General features: G+C 45.3%; 2 protein-coding genes across 8 annotated transcripts in view; one reads left to right on the top strand and one right to left on the bottom strand.

Moving 5' to 3' along the window:
* Positions 1-9,297, top strand: part of TIMP3 (TIMP metallopeptidase inhibitor 3) — a 59,370-nt gene extending 50,073 nt beyond the window's left edge. The window contains exons 3-5 of the mRNA XM_042947654.1: positions 3,342-3,453; positions 4,160-4,281; positions 5,362-9,297. Coding sequence (XP_042803588.1) covers positions 3,342-3,453; positions 4,160-4,281; positions 5,362-5,559 — 432 coding nt within the window. The 3' untranslated portion in view covers positions 5,560-9,297. The remainder of the gene's footprint in view (positions 1-3,341; positions 3,454-4,159; positions 4,282-5,361) is intronic.
* Positions 1-21,875, bottom strand: part of SYN3 (synapsin III) — a 461,325-nt gene that overhangs the window by 292,811 nt on the left and 146,639 nt on the right. For all 7 annotated transcript variants that reach the window (XR_006205084.1, XM_042947629.1, XM_042947630.1 and 4 more), the window contains exons 5-6: positions 14,906-15,062; positions 11,336-11,425 (exon numbers count right to left, since the gene is read on the bottom strand). Coding sequence is in view for 6 of the 7 variants with exons in the window: in XM_042947629.1 (XP_042803563.1) it covers positions 11,336-11,425; positions 14,906-15,062 (247 nt within the window). In the remaining variant the exon portion in view is untranslated. The remainder of the gene's footprint in view (positions 1-11,335; positions 11,426-14,905; positions 15,063-21,875) is intronic.

The raw sequence follows: 21,875 nt of genomic DNA on the forward strand, positions 1-21,875 counted from the left end.
GCTCAGGTCATGATCTCATGCTTTCATGGGTTCAGGCCCCACATCGGGCTCTGTGTTGGCAGTGTGGAGACTGCTTGGGATTTTCTCTCTCCCCCTTTCTCTCTCACCATCGCTGCCTCTGTCTCTCCCAAAGTAAATAAACGTTAAAAATAATAATAGCAATACCAGATTGAATACTAGAAATTTGCTAAGAAAACAGATCTTAAGTGTTCTCACACACACACAAAAGGTAACTATGGGAGGTGAGGGATGTGTTAATTATCCTGATTGTGGTAACTATTTCACAATGTATACATATATCAAAACAGCCTGTTGTATACCTTAAATATATGCATTTTTATTTGTTGATCATACCTCACTAAAGCTGGAGAGAGAGAGAAAGAAAGAGATAGAGATAGAGAGAGAGAGAGAGAGAGAGAGAGAAAGAGAGAGAGAGAGAGAACAACCTGCCTAGTCTGAAGTTCAATCCAGCTTTAAACCTCTGCTTTAAAAGATAAGGTTGGGCAAAGAGCCATGGAAAGAAGAGGAACAAACCTTTCCCTCTGCTGATAGAAATTTCAGTAGAACTAGTTTTAAGCTAACTTTTAGTGAATAATGTGCACCAAGCACGATTCTAAGTCATTTAATTCTCAAAAACATTTTATGGAGTAATACGTTACCCCATTTTACAGGTGAAGAAACTGAGACCCAAAGAGGTAAAGTAGCTTTCCAAATGGCTAATAAGTGGCAGAGACAAGAATCAGACTGGCTGTCTGTCTCCAGAACCAGAGTTTACCATTAATCCTCCAGTGCTTTGACTGGATTTGATTACCTTTAACATCTTTTCCAATTCTCAGATTCTCTGATACTCTGATTGCAGGACACTACAAATGTATTACAGTCTTCCTAAATTTGCCAAACCAATTCTCAGTCTCTATGCATATAGACCTAATGATACTTTTGGGATCAATATTTAGGTCAAGAGGGGATCATTATAAAGAAAAGATAACGAAATGAGTACCATCTGCCTTTACCATATTGTCACACTCAAAAGTGACGCTAAGTGGCAGTGCTGTGTCTGTCAGACCCAATCACTTACGATGTAGTAAAGTTCTGATACTGCATGCAAGTGCTACAAGCCCTGTTAAAATCAAGATTCCTTCAAATTCCAAAGGAGTGAGAACTGGGCAGCTGAAGTCACTGGACCCTAGACAGGGACTGATCCTCGCTCATAAAGCAGAAAGGAGATGAAGGGGAAATACCAACAAGGATGTACTGAGGCTCTGATGGCCTTGGGTCTGCAATATCTCAGAGCGAGGACTAAGTTGAAACATTTGCCAGGAACTCAAGGAACATCCACACCAGAGGAGAAGCTGATGGGCACAGGGGGAGTGCAGGGAATGTTCTTGGAAGGCCACACTGGATGGCATGCACACAGCAGTGCTCTTAAGCATGGTTCCTGTTAAAGCCAGAGAGGCACCATCCATCACTGAGGAAGTGGGGGGTACGATCTGACCCACCCCTGCTCCCCCACGGCATAATTGAAAACTGAGTGTGGACAGCACTTCTCACAGTGCTTGGCTGCGTTTCCTTGTTCAGCTGGTGAGCCTCTCGGGAGAAGAGGGCTAAAAGAGAGGCCAGGTAAATTAAAACCATCTGCACTGATGGTTGCACACAATTAGGGCAGTGTTCCCCTTAAAAAGGCAGAGGCTCCCAAACTCTGTGGGTCCAACAGACACTCTATGATGGTGGAGGTCCTCGTGGACCACCTACCCCCACCATCCAGTCCCCACTTAATAGAAAGTAAGGAGAAAACCCGGCCCATTAGTACAAATGGGAGGCACTTAGATGAGACACCAATGAGGCGATGTCTAGCTTTTTATTAATTACCATAAGTAAGTTAATAACGCATGCCAGGAGCTAAAGGAGAGACGTTGTCCTGTTGTAAACCCCTGGAGACCACCAGCCATCCAGGGCCTGTGTGCTCTGAGAGCTGGGAGGATAATGGGATTGGGCAACACCTCACTGCCCCCTTCTACCTTCACCCACTCACACAGTTAACAGAGATTCCTTGACAGATCTGAACCCATGTAAGACTCGTGGCCATGACCTAGAATCACCAAGTGGGTCCAGCCTCGTTACGGTCATACCAGTGGCTCTGAGCACATGCACATAAAGGAGGTGCAACAGCCATAAATAGCATTTGCCTATATCAGAGGCCCTTGGGCATGACTCTGTGAGGCCACAGGAAGAGAGACCATAGGATAATGGTTAAGAGCATGGGCTCTGGAGCAGATGTGCCCATCTGGAGTCCTGCTTCTGCCATTTGCCAACCATAAGGCCTTAGATTAGCCACTTAACCTGTCTGGGGCCCAGGATCCTCACCTATAAAATGGGCATAAATAGTTCCTGTCTCATGGGGACGTTATGGGGGTTAATATTAGAGTGGGATTTCTCAACTTTGGTACCACTGATATTTGGGGCCAGATAACTCTTGGCTGCAGGGGCTATCCCATGCATTACAGGATATTTAAGAGCATTCCGGGCCTCTTCCCACAGACGCCCGTAGCAGCCACACCCCCTCCCGTTTGTGACAATCAAAAATGTCTCCAGACACTGTCAGATGTCTCCTGAGGTGGGGATAAAACTGCCTCCAGTTGAGAACCGCCGTCTTAGAGGATGTTGTAGATAAAAATGGCCAGATATCAGCATTTTCATACAGTTCAACTTAACAATTATAAAGTGTTTAGTTTAAAAATCTAGAAATTTTGTATACATGTTTATAGGCTTTGCCTGGGGTAAAGGAAACCAGTGCTTTCAACAGATGCTCAGAAAGATAAAAGCATGGAGAACCCTGGCCCTGAGTTCAACTTCCACCAACCAAACACAATTTCTGAGTCCTTGTCTGTAAAATGGGTACAAGAATGCCTACCTCTTTGGGTTCTTAGGAGGAGACAGTGAGGGGAATGTAAATGGAATGCTTTTATACACTGAAAAATGTCATGGAGGGGTCATCAGAATGCTGGCCATCTGCCTTTTCGGAACGTGGGGGTCAAGGTTGGTGAGGTGGTCAAGGACCCCTTTCACAGCAAATTGTATGGATTTCTAGAAAGGTTTGGGATCTGAGAAGAGCATATGTCTGGTGCGGTGCTGTGGGTGTGTTGAAATGGGAGGTGTGACTGGCTGTATGGGAAGGTTTCTCCAGGATGGCACCACCGTGGCTCAGACAAGAGGAGGAGAAATGGCTGGGGAGGTCAGTGGCCACACGATAGTGGATTAAGGGAGTCAGATTGCCATAGAACAAATGACAGCAGGCTCTCCGAGCCCTGGTCCTGCTCTCATGACGTTCCTTCTGCCCACAGATGTACCGAGGCTTCACCAAGATGCCCCACGTGCAGTACATCCACACAGAAGCTTCTGAAAGTCTCTGTGGCCTCAAGCTAGAAGTCAACAAGTACCAGTACCTGCTGACAGGTAACAGCCAACTCTAGCATTTAGGTCAGGGTTTGGCCAAGGTCCAGCAGTCCTTCACTTCAGAAGGCTAGAGAAGGAGTGATTGACCCAGAAGTGTCCTTAGGACTTTGGCTTTTCACCCAATGAATTATAAGGACTGTCTGGTGTTGAGTGCACTTGGCTTGGCCTATGGTAGGAGCTCAAGGCTCTACACTGAGCTGGGTTTTAGTGTGGACGCCGCCACCGGCCCTGTGACGGAAACGGAGTTTTGTCTAGTTTGACACATTCTCAGCTTTACTATATAAATCAAAAGGGATTGCTAGGACCTGTTCCTCTATACCCCCACAGTCAACCTATTTATTAGGTCTGTTTGTGAAAGTTACCCACCTACAGGCAGTCAGTGTAGGAAAGGAAAAAACAAGAACAAAACCAAGAAACCACTGATGGGGACGGGAAGGGTTGATTTCCGTCCCAACTCTAGGGCTTCATGGGTTTAAGAAGCAAGTCATTTAACCTCTCTGAGCTTTGTTTTCCCCACCTGGGAAATGGGGACACAGTTTTCCCTAAAACGTATCAGGAAGGATGAAGTAAAATCACAGGATTGGAAAGTATTTAGCACAGTACCTGGTCTAAGGTGGGTTCTCAGTAGGTGAGAATTCTTTCTCACCAGCCCTGTGGCTGGGCTCTGGACACAACAACTCTCCTCTTGTCCTCTTTCCTCCTCTAGGCCGCGTCTACGACGGTAAGATGTACACAGGACTGTGCAACTTCGTGGAGAGGTGGGACCAGCTCACCCTCTCCCAGCGCAAGGGGCTCAACTACCGGTATCACCTGGGTTGTAACTGCAAGGTAATCCCTGGAGAGGGCAGGCAGGGGAGGTGCTGGCTCACGGCCCCCAGAAACATCAGTTCCTGCTGTACTGGCCACTGGGCCCTTGTGCTGAGAAGGGTCTGCATGTCGGGCCAGAGCAGAAGGTCGGGTGTGAACAGGGGTGGTGAGGAATGTTGCCCCCTGGCTGAGTGGTGAAGAAGGTGGGGGAAGAATGCCTTTCTGCTATAATCTGCCCACCCGAGGCTGCCCACTTGGCAGCAGCTGGGGCATGAGGACTCTTCAGTGTCCCTGGCCTCTCCTGTGGCTCAAGGTTGTGGCAGGTACCAGATCCTTATAGTGGCAGGTCCTGCAAGCAGTCCCAAGTGAGTTCACCAGGGCAGCTGCCTCACTGATGGGCAAGCTGGCACAGGACTACTGATACCAAATGCTGCAGAAGGTCTAACCAGGGCCAATTCCTTGACTCAAGCACAGAGTTCATGCCACGGCACACAGCCTGCCTGCTGTGGGAGGGAGCTGGGCAGTTCTCTCACTGAATTCTCACAACTTTGTGTAGTGTTTATTACTACTATGCTCATTTTGCAGATAAGAAAATAGAGGCTCAGGGAGCTTAAGTAACAAGCCCTAGGTCACACAGCTCCCCGATTTCACACAGCTCATGTGATTTCTAGTCGATGGCAGCTAGATGCTCAAAGTTTATGCTTTAATCTTTCTAATTCCTCAGTTTCCACAACAGCTGAGATCTCTCATCCTTGCTTGTTACCACTTGAGAAAGAAGAGTTTTCTCAAATGTCTAGTTCCACCACTTTCTGGCTGTGTAAATCAGAGCAAGTTCCTTAACCTCTCTGAGCCTCTGGTTCCTTATCTGTAAAGGGAGATAGATCTGTTATGAGAACTAAAGAGAATAGCATAGAAGCACTTAGCAGGATATCTGGTACACAGTGGCACTCGGTAGGTGTTAGTGGGTGTTACATTATTTTCACCAAGGGACTGATGTGGCTGGGCTCCACCTGCAGTGCTCTGAATCCAGACTGGAGCAAGCATCAGGACTGGGGCCACCATAGCAGAGCCCACCAACCTTTGGCTGTTATCTAATTGCAGATCAAATCCTGCTACTACCTGCCTTGCTTTGTGACCTCCAAGAACGAGTGCCTCTGGACCGATATGCTCTCCAATTTCGGCTACCCTGGCTACCAGTCCAAACACTATGCCTGCATCCGGCAGAAGGGTGGTTACTGCAGCTGGTACCGAGGATGGGCGCCCCCGGACAAAAGCATCATCAATGCCACAGACCCCTGAGCACCAGACCCTTCCCCACCCTTCCCTCCCTTCCCGCTGAGCTTCCCTCGGACACTAACTCTTCCCAGATGATGACAATGACATTAGTGCCTGTTTTCTTGCAAATTTAGCACTTCGAACACTTAAGGAAAAGTCTATGCTGTCATATGGAGTTTATTTGGAACCATCCTCCTGGCCCCACCCTGCCCCTTTTTGGTTTTGACATCACCCATTTCCACGCGGGAATTTTTGGTGCCATGCCAGAAAGAATGAGGAATGCACACTCCTCTTCTTCGTGATGATATAATCTATTTTTTTAGGGAAACAGAAACCGAAAAACTACCCCATTTGGGCATTGTAACACCTACCCCTCTCTCTTCTCCCCCACCTCACCATCTCCCAGACCCGCTTCCCTCGACCCTTGTCCTCCATCCCAGTACATAAAAGACACAGACAAGGAAGTTGCTGAAAGGTCAACTGTTTGAGGATGAGTCCAGGGCAGCAAGCAGATAGACTCAAGGTACGCAGAAGACCATATACACTGAGGAGATGCTACTGCATTGTCCAACCAGACTATGTCTGTCTGTGTCTGCATGTAAGAGTGAGGGAGGGAAGGAAGAAACTGCAGGAGAGGGTCTGAGAGGGTGCAGCACACTCAATTCCCCCCAGCCCAGTGATGCTGGGGTTGACCAGATGTTTCTGAGTCCGGCAAGCAGCCAGGACAGAATAACAGAACTTTCTTAGTTGATGAAGACTTAAACATCTGCCTGAGGTCAGGAGGCAATTTGCCTGCCTTGTACAAAAGCTCAGGTGAAAGACTGAGATGAATGTCTTTCCTCTCTCTATCTCCCACAAGACTTCCTCCTGGAAAACTCTGGTAGATTTGGCCGGGAGCTTGCCTTTATGTAAATCGGAGGAATACACACATCGTACACTATCCACAGATATAGTCAAGTAGAGCTGGGTAGAGAATACTATTTCCAAAGTAGGGTTTAGCTCACCTAGGGGGATGTGTTTGTATACACATTTGCATATACCCACACGGGGACATAAGCTAATTTTTTACAGGACACAGAATTCTGTTCAATGCTGTTAAATATGCCAGTAGTATAATCTCTTCTATTTTGTTGTCGTTGCTTGTTTGAAGAAAATCATGACATTCCAAGTTGACTTTTTTTTCATTTTAATTAAAATTTGAAATCCTGAACACCCTCGACATCCCTTTAACTGGGGTCATCTGACCTCTGTCCCTCTCCTTTTCTCCTGCTTCATGTTTGGGGCCTTCATTTAACTGCCTTACTGGCTTGGCTCAGATGAGAAATGAGAGTTAGTGTGGGTCAGGGGCCTGGGCACAGGAGGGAAAGCTGCCTTGGCTAGACAGCCACTTTCCTGGATTTTGGGACAGCCTGCTCTTCTCCCAGCTCACTGGTGGGCGAACACCATCTCCTGAGGTCCTCACCTCATGGGATTAAAATCGGTGGTCACTAGGGAAGCCTGACTCTGCAATCAGCTGTAGGGTTTTTGTTGTGTTTTTGTTTTGTTTTGTTTTTTTTTTTTGAAATAAAACTATAATATAAGTTCTCTGATTAAATAAAATTATTTTCAGTTTAAGTGTTGAAAGTGAGATGCCAAGAGTAGGTGATAATGGATATTTCACAGAGTTGGGGGTGGTAGGATGGTGACATTTAACATGATCACTCTGTCTCTTCTTTCAGATTATGGCTATTTTCCTCTTAGTATTTGTATCTTCAGTTCATTCCACTTTAGGAAACAGAGCTGCCAATTGAAACAGGATTTAAAAAAAGAAGCAGACAACACATTGTGATGTCTTGCACACACACAGACACACACACACAGACACACACACATGCAAATACCCAGGCAAGGTATTTGGCAGAACTCCTGAGTGGGAAGGCAGTGCAGGCATCCAGTTTCGTTTCCATGGTATTCATTGGATTATCTTGTACCTTTCACCCTATGGTCATGCTGCCATTTGGCAGGTGGGAAACGGGAGGCTTTGCCCTCTCAATGCAGCTGTGTAAGCAAAAGGAGCTGAGGTCAGCGGACCAGTGGTCTTTAAAGGGTAAGCCCAAGTCCTTGGTGTTCTGAGATTTTCTTGATTTCAACCTCCAAGTCTTACAAGATGGAACCCCTGACCCAACCACACAAGTGCCCTCTCACAATTGGACATCAGCATCCCCTCTATGAAGCATTGGCCATTCTTGGTCCTTCATGGGGTCACCTCCACTCACACAAGGAGGGACCTGGGGTGAGGCCTGAGCATGAATCATCTGAAGTTTCCCTGTAGAAATGTTGGTGGAACCACAGTCCCATCTGTCAGGACCTGTCAAAGAGAATAGCAGGTCCTGGGCAAAGAAGGGTCCTTTGCAAAGCGATGTTGGCAGAGGGCGGTTTTTGAGCTTTCTATAAGCTATAGCTTTGTTTATTTCACCTGTTCACTTACTGTATAATTTAAAGTCATTTATGTAGCTGAGACACTTCCGTATTTCAATCATATCGTGAGCGTTTTATTTTGCTAAATCTTGTGTCATGTGTAGGCTTTAATATGTGTACATTGTGTTTAAGAGAAAAAAAAAATGAAACCCACATGCCGCCATTTTCCTGAATCAAATTCTAATGTGGAATGGAGGGTAAAATACTTCTACTGTGCAGGCAGCTAGACTGGCGAACTGGAGAAATGAGAAGGAACTACCACTTGACACTAATCCCTCCTCCTCCCCATCAGCATCCCAGTGCTTTCTGGAGTAGGAAGGAGGAGGGAAAACAGCAAGTACATCCATGTCCTTGCTCTGTATCAACTGGCACTGGGCAGTCTGCTGGTCATTCCCATTCTTTTTCCCCCCTTATTTTTGACCACTCAATTGGGAAGCCATGATTTCTTCTAAAAACCCAGGGCCATGGGAGCTGTGATTCCAAGACCTCTTGGCCTCATCTGGCCATCTCTTCTGCCTCCCTATCCAGAAAGCATTATACCTGGGGCTCTCTCCTCTCAGACCTGTGCTCCATCTGTCTGGGTAGATAATACCAGAGACTCCCATCCTTTACCATCACCCAGCTCCAGACCTACATCATGGCAGTCATGGTACAGCCCATGAATATCATTTTTCATATGATCGTTCTTGAACAGTTAAAGAAACAAATGATTTATTGGAACAGCTCTGTCTCAGAAACACTGTGGCCCCTAGGAGACAAGTGCCCTCCCCTGCCCAGCCTTTCATCTTGTGTTTGATGATCATCAGTATGGATTACCCCAAGATGGCACCCAAGAGTTTGGCTCCTGGCTACCAAAAATAAAAATATCACTACAGTAGTTTTACACAAGGAAAACACTTTAAAAATCTGATGATAGAAGCAAAACAAAGTGTGAGAATGTAGGGGAGGTGGATATCAACAGCCTCCAAAAATTAGCATTTGGGAGACATGAGGAGGGAAAGAATTTAAGACCGGTTCGTGCTCTCGGGGGAAGGGCTTCACAGATCCTCCCATGCCCTCACCTTTCCCCTTAGCCAGTCTGCTGTCCTGAGACCCAGAAGTGATGGAGAGAAACCAACCAGAGAAAACCCTGTCTGGAAGGAATGTATTTGTTGCTAAATTTTGTAGCACTGTTTACAGTTTTCCTCCATGTTATTTATGAATTTTATATTCCGTGAATGTATATTGTCTGTAATGTTGCATAATGTTCACTTTTTATAGTGTGTCCTTTATTCTAAACAGTAAAATGGTTTTATTTCTATCACACACCTGTAGTCCCTTGCCTCCTTATATCCTGACTGCCACTGGGGGTAATATAGACAGCAGAGGGCCTTGGGAGCTGGTCCCACCTGTCCTGGCTGCAGGCAAATGAACATTCCCCTCCCTTCATTCACTTCTAGGGCTTGAGCCCACCCTTCCCCAGTCCTTTCCCAAGGTAGGAGCAGGCATTCTAGATATCCCCCCAACTGCTAATCCAGCACTGACCTTGCTCCCTGTTTCTATGGCCAGGGTTCTCCATAGCTCTACAGAATCTGGATTCCTGTCGAATTAACTATTAGTAGTTCAAGTATTCCCAGACTGGAGCCCTGACTTGGCTTTCCCTGTTTTCATCTAAGAATCTCACACCATGAAACTGAGAGGGGAAGGTTGCAAACATCAGTGCCTGATGCCAAACACCTGCCTGAAATTCCAAGTATGGCTTGGCCTAGTTGGAAATGCTAGGAACTCAAGAGGTCCCACTATAGCCGTGAGCCCCTCCCAGAGCTTACAGCTGGACCTGTCATCCTCAATGAGTTGGGTTGGCTGCATACCCCTCACCCAACTTTCATCCCATTGTTGACAATGATCCAGGGTATAGCTTTTGCCCCTATTTCAAGCTAATCTACTTTGATCACCTATCATATATCAGGCACAGCACTCTACACACGATTGCATTAAATTTCCACAACCCAATGAGGTTGTCCCACTATCATCCATAGTTTTTAGCTGAGGAAGCCAAGACTCAGGTTAACTCATTGCTCAAGACCTAGTATGCTGGCAGACTAGGATTTAAATTAATTCTGGTTTGATGATAATCCCTGAATTTTCTCTATAGTGTTCATACTTTGTTGGAATATGCCAGGTTCCACTTACCTTTCTTTTTTTTTAAATTTTATTAATTTATTTTGAAAGAGAGAGAGAGGCAGAGAGAGAAGGAGAGAGAGAATCCCAAGCAGGATCCACACTGTCAGCGCGAGCCTAACTCAGGGCTTGGACCCACAAACTGCAAGATGATGACCTGAGCCAAAGTTGAACACTTAACTGACTGAGCCACCCAGGCGTCCCTCCACTTACCCTTCTTATTCCAACCAGCATATCTTGGATTCTATGACTCTCACTGGATCAGATATAAGGGAAAGATAATCAATGGAAAAACCTCTCTGCCTGTTTAGACTGCCCCCACCTGGGGCCTGCAGTCCTACCACTCGTGTGGTAGAATTTCCAGGTCAGCAGCCTGAGCGTGGGATTCTACGAACAGGCCAGTCCCCAGCTGGGACATTCGGATACCTTTTTAACTACACTGTTGCCCAAGATTCACATTTCTTACATGGCAAGCATGGGGACATGGCCCTGCATTCCTTTGACCAGTTTAAGAAGACCACCAAACACACAAGCAGATATATCACAGGCTATTTCCAGCTGCCCAGAACTCTTTCCACCCAACTTCTTTTGGTTGTGGGATAAAGAGCTCTCCACCTTTTCAGGAAGATGTCACCCCTCCCACCCAGCTGTCCTATGAATGGGCTCGACCATGTGCTCCAAGCTAAGCTCCAACCACTTCCCAGAGACAACCTCAGGTACATCCATAAGTCAGAAAGCAAAGGGAACACACAAGGAAAGTGCCCTTCGATGATCAATGCAAACAAAATACAACAGCTTTTATCAAAATAAAAGTTGGAACCAGGTTCTGCCCAGGGCTCAAGGGAAACAACATCCAACCTTTGAAACATCTTTTATCTTTATTACCAGCGTTTGGCTCCAAAATGCCAGCTCAAGTTGTCCCCGAATTTGCTGAAAATTCCCAATATCCCAAGGGACGCCATCCACCTTTGTCATTTGTCCTGCTACCTAAAATTTCACCTGAAGACTTTATTCTTTCCCTAAGAAAGCCAGGTATTCTCACAGGACATCACAACTCTTCCTTAGAGCCCAGGCAATCAGGGAGTGGCCCTCAGCCCACTCCTCCATCCAACAGGACTGAAAACATGGACATCTGTTTTCATTCCATATCATTAAGATAATCAGAGTCAAAAAGGGCACTCACCATTGGCTTATGGTTGGGGAAAAACGTTTGCTCCACAAGTGGGAACTTCTCAGGACCCAGAGAATGGAAGATCTTAATGAGTTGAGAGAACTAGGAGAGAAGAGGAAAGAACATTGGTCAATCTTTGTTATCCAGTATGGTGGAACTTCCCACTTGATCCCAGACCTCCAGTATCAGACTATTCTGAGCTGAGCGGCAGTAGCTGTTCCCTGTTTGCAGGATGAAGACCAGATTCCTTGGCTGGAATCTCATCCTCTCGATTATCTGGTTGCATAAGCCCTTCATTCCTGCCAGGCCGCTGAGTTCAGCTTGCTTACATTTGACGAGCATTTACTACCCCCTCAACATTTCACACGAGCACAACGTGCTGACACTCATGCCATGTCTCCAGCCTGCAAAGCCTTTCTTTCTAGAGAGGTAGTACTACCTAACAGTTTAGGGTGTAGACTCTGGATTCAAATTCTCCACCACTTAACTAGCCCCATAAGCCTGGAAAGTTGCTCCAGGCTTCTGAGCTTCAGTTTCCTCATTTGTAAGTGGAGAAAGCAAGAGATCCAATGTTGTAAGGATTAAATATGCAACGTATTAAAAGCTGTGCCTGGTCCCTAGGGGCACTTAAATGTTAGATATTATTATTTATCATAAATACAGCTGACCCTTGGACAACATGGGTTTGAACTGTGCAGGTCTACTTACATGCAAAAATTTTTTTTTTTTTTTGGATAAATACAGTACAGTACTGTAAATGTATTTTCTCTTCCTTATGATTTTCTTAATAACACTTTCTTTTCCCTCACCTACTTTATTGTAAGAATACAACATATAATACATATAATATATGAAGTATGTGTTAATTGAGCATGTATATTATTGGTAAAGTTTCCAGTCAACAGTAGGCTATCAGTAGTTAAGTTTGGGGAGGGGAGTCAAAAGTTATACAGATTTTCAGAGTTGGCATTCCAACTCCTGCATTGTTCTAGGGTCATCTCTGATTTCTCTGTTTTTACAACCATGCTCTTCTCCAGCAGCTCGAGCCGCATCCCTTCCACACCTGGCTCCTTTTGCTTTAACACTTTCTGGTTTCACCATAGAGGTTGCTAACATCTCCAGAGCTGGGTGGTAAGCTTCTGAAAGGCAGGCCTTGAGCTTAAATTTTTCTCCATCAGCCCACACCACCCAGCACCCTTGGGAGCTCATTTTGTTCTTGGCACTGTGCTTTAATATTGGGATAACAAGCTAAGCATGGAAGACCAGGCCTTGAGGGGAGACAACGTGGGCAGATGGTTGAGATAACAATGCCTTGCTGGAGGAAAGCAAGGGGATTGAGAAGCCTAGAAGAGGAACAGAGACGGGGTCAGGATGACTCCCTGGAGCAGATGACACAGAGAAGATGGAAGGGCACTTCAGGTACGCACTGGAGACCCTCAGTGGCTGTCATAGCTGTGGCCCTGGATCCAGGGGACAGTGAGAGAGGAGGACGAAGGGTGATCCATGACAGATCCCTGGGAGCCTTGGAATTTATCCAGAAAGCAAAAGGGAACTCCTGGTGGACATAAGTCGGAAGGGCATGGAAAATTCTGATCAGGATTAAGAATGCTACAATTTGTGGCCTATGGTGGGTGTCCAATGGCTAGAAGGCATGCCAAGTCTTGTACCAGACTTGACTTGGGAGTAAGTCAACACTAATGGCTCAGAGAGAATGGGTAACTTAAGAACTTCCTACAACTAGACGTGGTCTGCAAACTCCTGGGGTATAGTCTGCAGGTGTGATGCAACATGGAGTCCAGTTAGAGGGTTTGAGGGATCTCAGAAATATGAGAAATGATGGAGGATCTCTCAGTTTACAGATAAGGATGCTGAAGTCTAGAGAGAATATGTAACTCTATGATCAAGCACACGAATTTTGGAGATGTCCAGCTCCAGTTTCCTTATCTGTACAATAGAGACATTAGCAAAATCTCCTCATCAGGGTGGTTCTAAAGATCAAATATAATATGTATGTTAAGAGTTCAGCATAGCACACAGTGCTACTGAATGGTAGCTGCTACCATCACAATGTCTATGTGGAAAAACAAGGTGGGGGGTGTGGGCTAATGCTATCTAGGTCCCTTTCCAGAATCTGGGATGCCATAGGCCAAAAATCTCAGGGTAGAATAAAGAGACCAGAGCCATGATAGCAGTGGTTAAAAACTATCTATATCTACTAAATTAATGTATATATCCATTCAATAAATATTGAGCGCCAACTCTGCAGAGACCTTGTGGCATTCACTATTTACTGAATGAATATAATAACTGTCACCATGTATTGAGTGTGTACTTTGTGGCAGCCACTTGTATTAACTCACAACCTTACCAGGATGACCCTATTATTATCATCATTTTACAAATATGGAAAATAAACTCAGAGAGATTAAACAAGTTGTTCAAGATGATACAGCTCATAAATTGAGGCTCCTGGAACTAAGGCAATCCGGCTCCAGAGCCCATGTTCTCGACCACTGCCCTCCCACCAGGAGGCCAAGCAGAGGGAAATAAAGGAAGAGACAAGATGGCTTAGAGCTTCACAGAGCACACTACAGTACGTACCCCCAGCCTCCACATTTCCTATCTCCCTACCCTGCTTTATTTTCCCTTTTGAAAATTTTTCAAATTTTCAAAATTTCAAAAATTTTCCCTTATGAACCACTTCTATGACATATTACATATTGGGCATATTTATTAATAGACTGCATGTGCCCCTGGTCACTAGAATATAAGATCCATGGGGCAGGGATTTGGGTCTGATCTGCCCACTGCCATGTTCCTAGGACTTAGAACAGTGCCTGGAACATAGTAGGCATTGAATAAATATTTGTTGCATGAATGAATTACTTTGGTAGGGAAAACAGATAATACACAAAAGAATGGATAAATATATCATCCTAGATGGAGATAAGTATTGGGGGGAAATAAAGCAGGGTAAGGGAATTGAGAGTATTTGGGGGAGTGGTATCCTCGGAGAAGCCTCTTTTACAGGTAACATTTGAATGAAGACTAATAAATCAAGGGACAAATGAAATTAATGAATACAAAGCAGGGAAAATCAGTCTTGGGGGTTGAAGAGACATGGCTTCAAGTTCTGGTTTCACCCCTCCCAGGCTACATGACCCTGGGTGAGTTCCTTAGCTGCTCAGAAACTGAGATTCTTTTTCTGTAAAATGAAGTAATGTCCACTTCACATGATAGCCATAGTTTGAGCACCAGGCAGCACGATTTTCAGATTAATACACAGTAAGTGCTCAACAATGCCTACTGTTAACAAAAGTGATATGATTTAATATAAGTAAGAACAGTAAGGTACCTTAATGTTACCACTAATGTTATTTATAAGATAACACTGTATCGTACCATGTTGTTATATCGCATTCCTTAGGCAACAATTACAAGAAGAGGCCTGCTTATTGAGTTGCTTAAAAAAGACTCATTACTGAGGCCTCCATGCTGAAGGATGGGACGGGCCCGTTTCAGGGCTGGGACGCCACCCACTGCCGCCCACCTCACTCCAGGTCAGCCTGGCCCATCACCTACCACCCAGGGCTTGCTGCAGAAGTTGTAGACGGAGTAGAGGGAGTTGACAGCAGGCAGCCCTCCGTACTGGAGGCCGATGACCAAGCTTCGGTAGTCTTCGCCCAGCGCCATGCTGTAGGCATGCTGGCGGACCAGGATGAAGTCTGGCTTGAAGGATCTGCAAAGAGAGGGGCTGGCAGTAGTGTCACCACATTGGGTACTGACGGAAGGCCAGGGCATCGGGCCACAGCCTGCTGGGGATAGCACTGACCTGGCCTGGTTGCTGCCAGCAGGGAGCTCTCAGGTCAGAATGGGGAGGGGGTGGGGGAGTGTGGAGGGGGACAGTTGGATGCAAACACACAGCAGCTACAGAATCAAAGGGCTGAAAACAACTCACATTTTATCCATTTTCTTTTTTAGGTGGTTTTCTAGATTTTCTACGTTGAACAAACGTTCATTTACAATCAGAGGAAAATGGATCAAATAACTCAGTGAATACACTGCCGTTTTTACTAGGCAGCACGTATTGCCTCACTGAATCCTCATAGCTTCCCAAGGACGTGGGCATTGCTGCCAGCAACTGCATTTTACAGATGAGCACCGATAAAGGGAATTTTCACCTTTATGTTTGTGTGTTCCAGGCTCCCAGGGAAGCTATACTTTAACATTTACCAAGGTCAAAATGACTCAGCAAAACCTCAACGCATGGGATCTGTTTCTGTCCTGAGTGCACATTGTGTATATCTGCTTTGTTAAAGAAAATAATCAAAAAAAGGAGCATTCTAAACACAAAAGATAGGAAAAAGTAAGAAAATTCCCTGGTTTCTGTAAGATTAAAGTCATACAGCCCTGCAATTATTAGAAACTTAAGATAAAGCCTGCAACTTTCTGAAATGTTCTTTGACTAATATTTTGTAAATTTTATGTAAAAAAAATGCATATAGCTCTCCATCAAATGTTTCCTTACTGGAGCACTCTCCTGTTTCTAAAAACCGTGTGTCCCTGGCAGCTGTCATAACTGGGGCTCGAACAAAACTCTCTCTCTCTCTCTCTCTCTCTCTCTCTCTCTCTCTCTCTCTTTTTTTAAAGAAATTTCCAAAAGGTTTGTTCATTTTATGCGCATAGCACTGAGGCTCACAAAGATTAAGTCACTTGCTCAAAAAGACATACTGCAGGTACATAGCAGGGTCAGATACGTGTAACCTCATGGCCCTAGTTCTCAACTACCATGCAGCATGGTATGTATATATATATATACACCTATATATACGTAATATGTATATATTTATATATACCCTGTATATTTCAAACATGTCCCTTTCAAGTAGCAACCTCTGGAAAGCAGCAAGAGTATTAATATGATGGCCAAGAACATGCCAGGCTCTTTGCTGGGCCCCTTTGGAGACGTGATCCTGATTAGCACTTACAAGCAGATCTGGGTAAGGTTGGGACTATTTCTCCACTTTATAGATGGGAACACACAGCTCAGAGAAGTCATAAACTTCCCCAAGTCACAAAGCTGGGAAGCAGGGGAGCCATGTGTGAACTCAGGTGATCTCGCTCCAAGTCCATATACTCTTCTTCCCTCCATCACATGGCTCCAGGTGGATTCACACACTGTTTTGCTCACACTGCCAAGGTTCCACCTATTTCTAGATTCCTCACTTCTAGCTCACATGAGATAATCAGCTTCCCAATGGGTGGGTGGTTTACACTCAAAATGGTATGATCTGTTTGTCTCACCCAGAGTTAAGACACTTAGCTTCAAATAAACTGTTTCTCTTTAAAATAATTCAAATGTAAGTTAAAATAACCGTCAAATGGGAAGGACTTGTCCCAGTGGAGACAGAAGGAAAGAATGTGCAGCAGGTGCAGACGTTTCCCAAATTGTTCTGAGCTTGGGTCTCGTTGTACACCCCAGGGCCTGGCACCATGGAGCATACATGGGGTGTAGTAAGTATGTGTTGGAGGAATCAATGATGTGCATGAATATTACTTCCTCGTCCCTAAAGGAAATGGCAAGGGTCTCGCCCATGAAGTTGTAACTCATCCCAGAGGAGACGTGTGGATGCTGACATCTTGGGTATGGCTGACACTGGGCTCATGGAAATGGTCAATCACATCACTCTGTAGTTGGGTTAGAGGCTTGGAATTATTACGCCTATATCCTTATTGCATTCTTAGAGCTGAACCAGTCCAACTAATGGATTTAACAGATGGGGGAACTGAGGCCCATAGCAAGGCAGTGATGTGTCCAGGCAAAACCATGCCAGAGCAGGAGGTCGCACCCAGGTCCCTCCTCTGGTTTTCCTGCTCCTGTGCTCCACTTAATTGGCTCTTACAGCAACAGAGGGAAGGAAAGAAGGAGCGAGTGGCGGGTCTCTAACAGGGATCTGATGACAATAGAGAGCACTGACAAAATATAGCCATTTTCTGCTTTCATTTGATTGTAAAAGTAACACATGTTCATTGTGTGAAACAAACCAAAAAAACCCTTGAAAACACAAAAATGTCAACAGAATTACTTGTAATTCTCAACTCAGAGAAAATCCCTAATAACCTTGTATGTACTTCCTTATATGTACATTACAATCCAATGATCTATTTTTAATGTATATAATTGCATTCATACTCATAATTGACTTCATGCTTTCTATTAATTATTACTTTCCTATTTTCCACATATTATAGTGTAGGCATTTCTCCTGACAAAATATCTTCAAAAATATCCTTTCTAATGGCCACCTAACCGTCTACTGAATGGATATACCATAATTAAGTCAAGTTAGCATCCACTATTATCAAGTAGGCTACTTCCAATACTTCACACACGTATATCTTTGCACACAAATCAGTGCCTTCCTTTTTAACGATTTCCTTAAGATAGATTTTAAGAAGTGGGATTACGGGCTCAAAGGGTATGAATTATTTTTTTAAAGTACCCAAATCTTTTAAACGTGTATACCACCTATTGTACACGACAGTGTCTATATCACGGCAGCTCCACCAGCATAGCAGTTTTTTTAAGATACATTCAAAAAAATACATGTTTTAAATTTGATAAGCAACTTTCCCCAAGATACTCTGTATCCCCACAGCTGTCTTACCTTGCATATCTCTGACTTAGGTGAGTTTGAGTACTTCCATTAACCATTTGCATTTTTTTTTTCTGTAAAATTCTGCCCACATCTCTTTACTGACGTGATTTCTGTGTATAGGATGCTGCCCTTTATCACACTGTCCTGTGTGGCAAAATATTTACTAGCTGTTTGCTTGCCTTTTTTTTTTTAATGGCTGTGCACCTTCAAAAAACCATATAAATTCCTTTTCTATTTCCTCTTAGTCAAAACTATGAGTCTCTCCGTTTTTTACTTCTCTGCTTTGATGATCAGAGGGTCTTCTAGGGCCCTGGTTCTCACAATGAGACACCTCTTACACCCAGCAGCGTGACTTTCCCCAGAGAAAACAGTGGCAGCAAACTTGGTGTCTTACTGGGGGTAACTCCACTCTGCCCAGGAGGAAATAATTAAAGGTCTCATGCTGGCTAGCCTGCCAGTTTTTCACTGTTTGTGGAGAACTCATAAGAGAGACATAGCCTGGTGGGGCGGAGCTGGGGTTGGGAAGCAGATCTGGCTCTCTAGACAAAGAGGGTGCCCTTCCAAGATCATCTTCCAGGAGGAGTATCTGAGGGCCTATCTTGGGAGACTCCAATTCCAGTCCCAGATATTATGAGGCACTTTCTCTCGAGGACTTCTAGAACTCACCTCTAAATTGGAATCTTTCTGATTCTTTGAAATAAAAGTAGTGGTCACTTCCTCTTTGTCTTTAAGGATTTGGAAACCTACCTCAAGATGTACTCAAAGTGCTCTTTCAAAATTATACAGCCGTTCCTTGCTGAAAGCCCTCTGAAGGCTCCCTCTTTCTGACAACAGATCCTAGGCTCTTTACCATGGCAACAAGGCCCCTGCCCACCTCTCCATCCTCACTTTCTACCTTTCTCCCTCCCTCACCTTCCCTGAGCCACACTGACACCTTCTCTTCCTCTAACTCTCTCCCTGTATGCTCCTCCCCAAGTGGTGCCCAGGGGGCCTCGATCTCCTCACTTACTCATCAGCTTGGATGCATTTCCTCAAAGACACCTGTCCTGCTCACTCTATTGAAGTTTGCCCCAAACCCCATATTGCCCTATTTTCCTTTCTTTACAGCTCTTGTGGCAATTTTATTTCTCCTGCTTTATCTGTTTAGTCTTTTATTGCTGTCTCTTCCCTCTAAAGATGACAGCTCAATGAGAACAGAGGACGTGCTTGTCTTGAACAAAACAGACCATACCAATGTTTTTAAATGAATGACTGAATTAATGAACGTATGTATAAATGAGTGAACAAATGAATGAGAATGAGGTGAACTGACCACTGGAAAAGGGTGGGACCTCTTTATTTGTGGTCCTAGTGAAGAGAACTGGGACTGACAGCCAGAATTTCCAGGAGATAGCATGTGGCCCCTAACAACTAGGGACTGCCTTACAAGGTAACATGTTCGATACTTCTGGAGATATGTTAGCATCATCAAGAAAGTTTTAACCCCAGGGAATTCAAGATGGACCCCATGACCTCTTAACATCCTCAAGTATAATATGTGGAAAACCAAACACTTAATACGAGTGATATATCTGGGCAAACCAGGCACATGTTACGGTTTGAATACTGCCAATCATTGCTACATAGAATGCACAGGGTCCTTCCTGACAGCTTGTGCTATGAGGGATTTGCAAGGAATGCAGAGAAATTAGCGACTTGAGTCAGGCGACCTGTGGCATGAAGTTCTGCCCTCCATCCCCAGCACCTCAGCCTCTCTATCCAGTCAAGGAATGGCCATGCCCTGATGTCACCCCAACATCCAAGAATGTGGCCACCAGCAGTTCTCAGGCCCTGACAGTGGGCTGAAGTCCCCGGTAGAGGCCGGAGACCCTGAGATGACAGGGACATGATCCCTGCTTTCAGGAAACCCACAGTCCAAGAGGAGTTGAGTGCAATTCTAAAGGACTAGGACTCACGAAATGCACCAATGAGTAAGTTAAATAATAGAGGCATGTACAAGGTATGAAGGTGGACCAAAGGTGTATTCAACTCTGTCTGGGGGTGGGTGTGGATAAGTGTGTACTGGGAGGCTTGGGTCTTAACAGGAAAGTAGGGGTTTGCCATGTGGGCAGGGGTTTGCAGGTATTCCAGGTAGAGGGAACGGCACCTGTAACCATCTTTTTCTTCTGAGTTATATGAACCATTAAGTTCCCTTTGATGCCTACACTGGCCTGATTTGGGTCTGTTGCCTGCCATCACTCTTGCTCTGACTAATATTGGGAGGAAATGGCAAAGTTTGCAATTGGTTACATGGCTGGAATATAAGGTCTGAGGAGGTGGTGGCAAGAGATGAGGCTGGGTAAAAAGTCTCAATGGCTCTCATGAGCCCCTTCCTGCCCCCTTGTCTCCACAGTCCCACTGGGTCCAAGCCCTGCATCTTTCATGCCTGGGCAAGGCGGCCTCCTTCAATACCATACAAATCAGCACATCCCAGCTGGAGCCTATGCCTGGGTTTTCTCATTATTTCAGCTTTAGACTTAATATGAGCTGTATCACTTGGGTCCCTGGTTCCAGAGCTTTCTCAGAAGTGGTTGTCAGTATTGGAGAGGAAAACTAAGGACAACATATAATTAAATGGTAGAGACGGGACAGGTGATGCACTGCTGGGAGATTACTGGGTGCTTCAGGCAATGTCAGGAGGCAGGGGGCAAAGCCTGAGTGACTTTTAACCATCAAAGAAGTGTAATGATTTCCTCAAATATGCAGAAATGTGGTGGCAAGAACAGATCTTGGCTAGGCTGTGCCTGGGACCTAAGTTAATAAGCAGAAGCCTCATTAATCTCAGCCACTTGACTGCAATTTTGTAACGGTCCCTCATTCCCCGAGGGTCAGGATGACAAAGGGTGATGATGATGCTGATTTCGGCCATGCTGACCCATCACACCCAGATCTGACCTCAAGTGTGCCTGGGAAGGCTCTAGACTTTCTGACATAGGTGTTCACCAGCAGAGAGAGGCTTCAGGTTCCCTCTGAAGTGTCTCCACACTCCTTAATCCTTCTCTATCTGAAAACTCAACCTTGGGTACCAAATCTGGAGAAGTGAGACCAACAGAACTGATAAAAACCAGCAGAAACAGGTGTCCAGAGAAAAAGGACAGGGGGAGTTCAAAACACCGAAATGGTCTCCATACCCCTGAGTGTTTATGGACCACCGTGTTGTGACAAGGATAGAACAGAGAGGATGTGCACACTTTGCAGACGGAGAGCCATATGGAAGGACTTTGGGAGTTAGGGATGCTTCCCACCAGCCTGAGGACTGCAAGAAATTAGTCCAGGCTGAAAAGAAATTAGGTGGCAGCCAACCAACAGTCTGGCAAGGAGAGGACAACAGGATGCTGCAGCGAGGCTGTGGGGCCCGCACGGCAGCTGCCAGCGGCGCAGCATAACGATGGTGGGGAAGGGGCCCAGTGGGGCTTTTGGACGGCCGGGCTCTCTGATGAATCCCGTGGCCCCCTTTGTGAACCATTAGGAGGTTAATAAAACACAGACGTGAGTTGCTGGAGGAAGTGGGCTTCCTCATCTCCCTTCTCAGACTCAGAATCTCCATCTTTCTGTCCTGCCCTCTCATTTCATTTCAGAGAAGGAGTCCTTGCTGCTCTCTCCTTGCTCCACCCTCCTCTTCCGTCACTCTGGGGAACCCCACATGTTATGCATTAAACTGTGTCCCCCCGAAAGGTACACTGAAGTCTTAATCCCTGTTACTGGTGAACGTGACCTTATTTGGAAATAGGTTTTTGCAGATTTAATCAAGCTAAGATGAGGTCATACTGGAGTAGACTGGGCCCTCATCCAATGACTGGTGTCTTTAGAAGAAGACGGAAATTTGGATACAGACACACAGAGAGGAAGAGTAG

The sequence above is a fragment of the Panthera leo genome, chromosome B4 (assembly GCF_018350215.1).
Source record: "Panthera leo isolate Ple1 chromosome B4, P.leo_Ple1_pat1.1, whole genome shotgun sequence".
NCBI classification, from domain to species: domain Eukaryota; kingdom Metazoa; phylum Chordata; class Mammalia; order Carnivora; family Felidae; genus Panthera; species Panthera leo.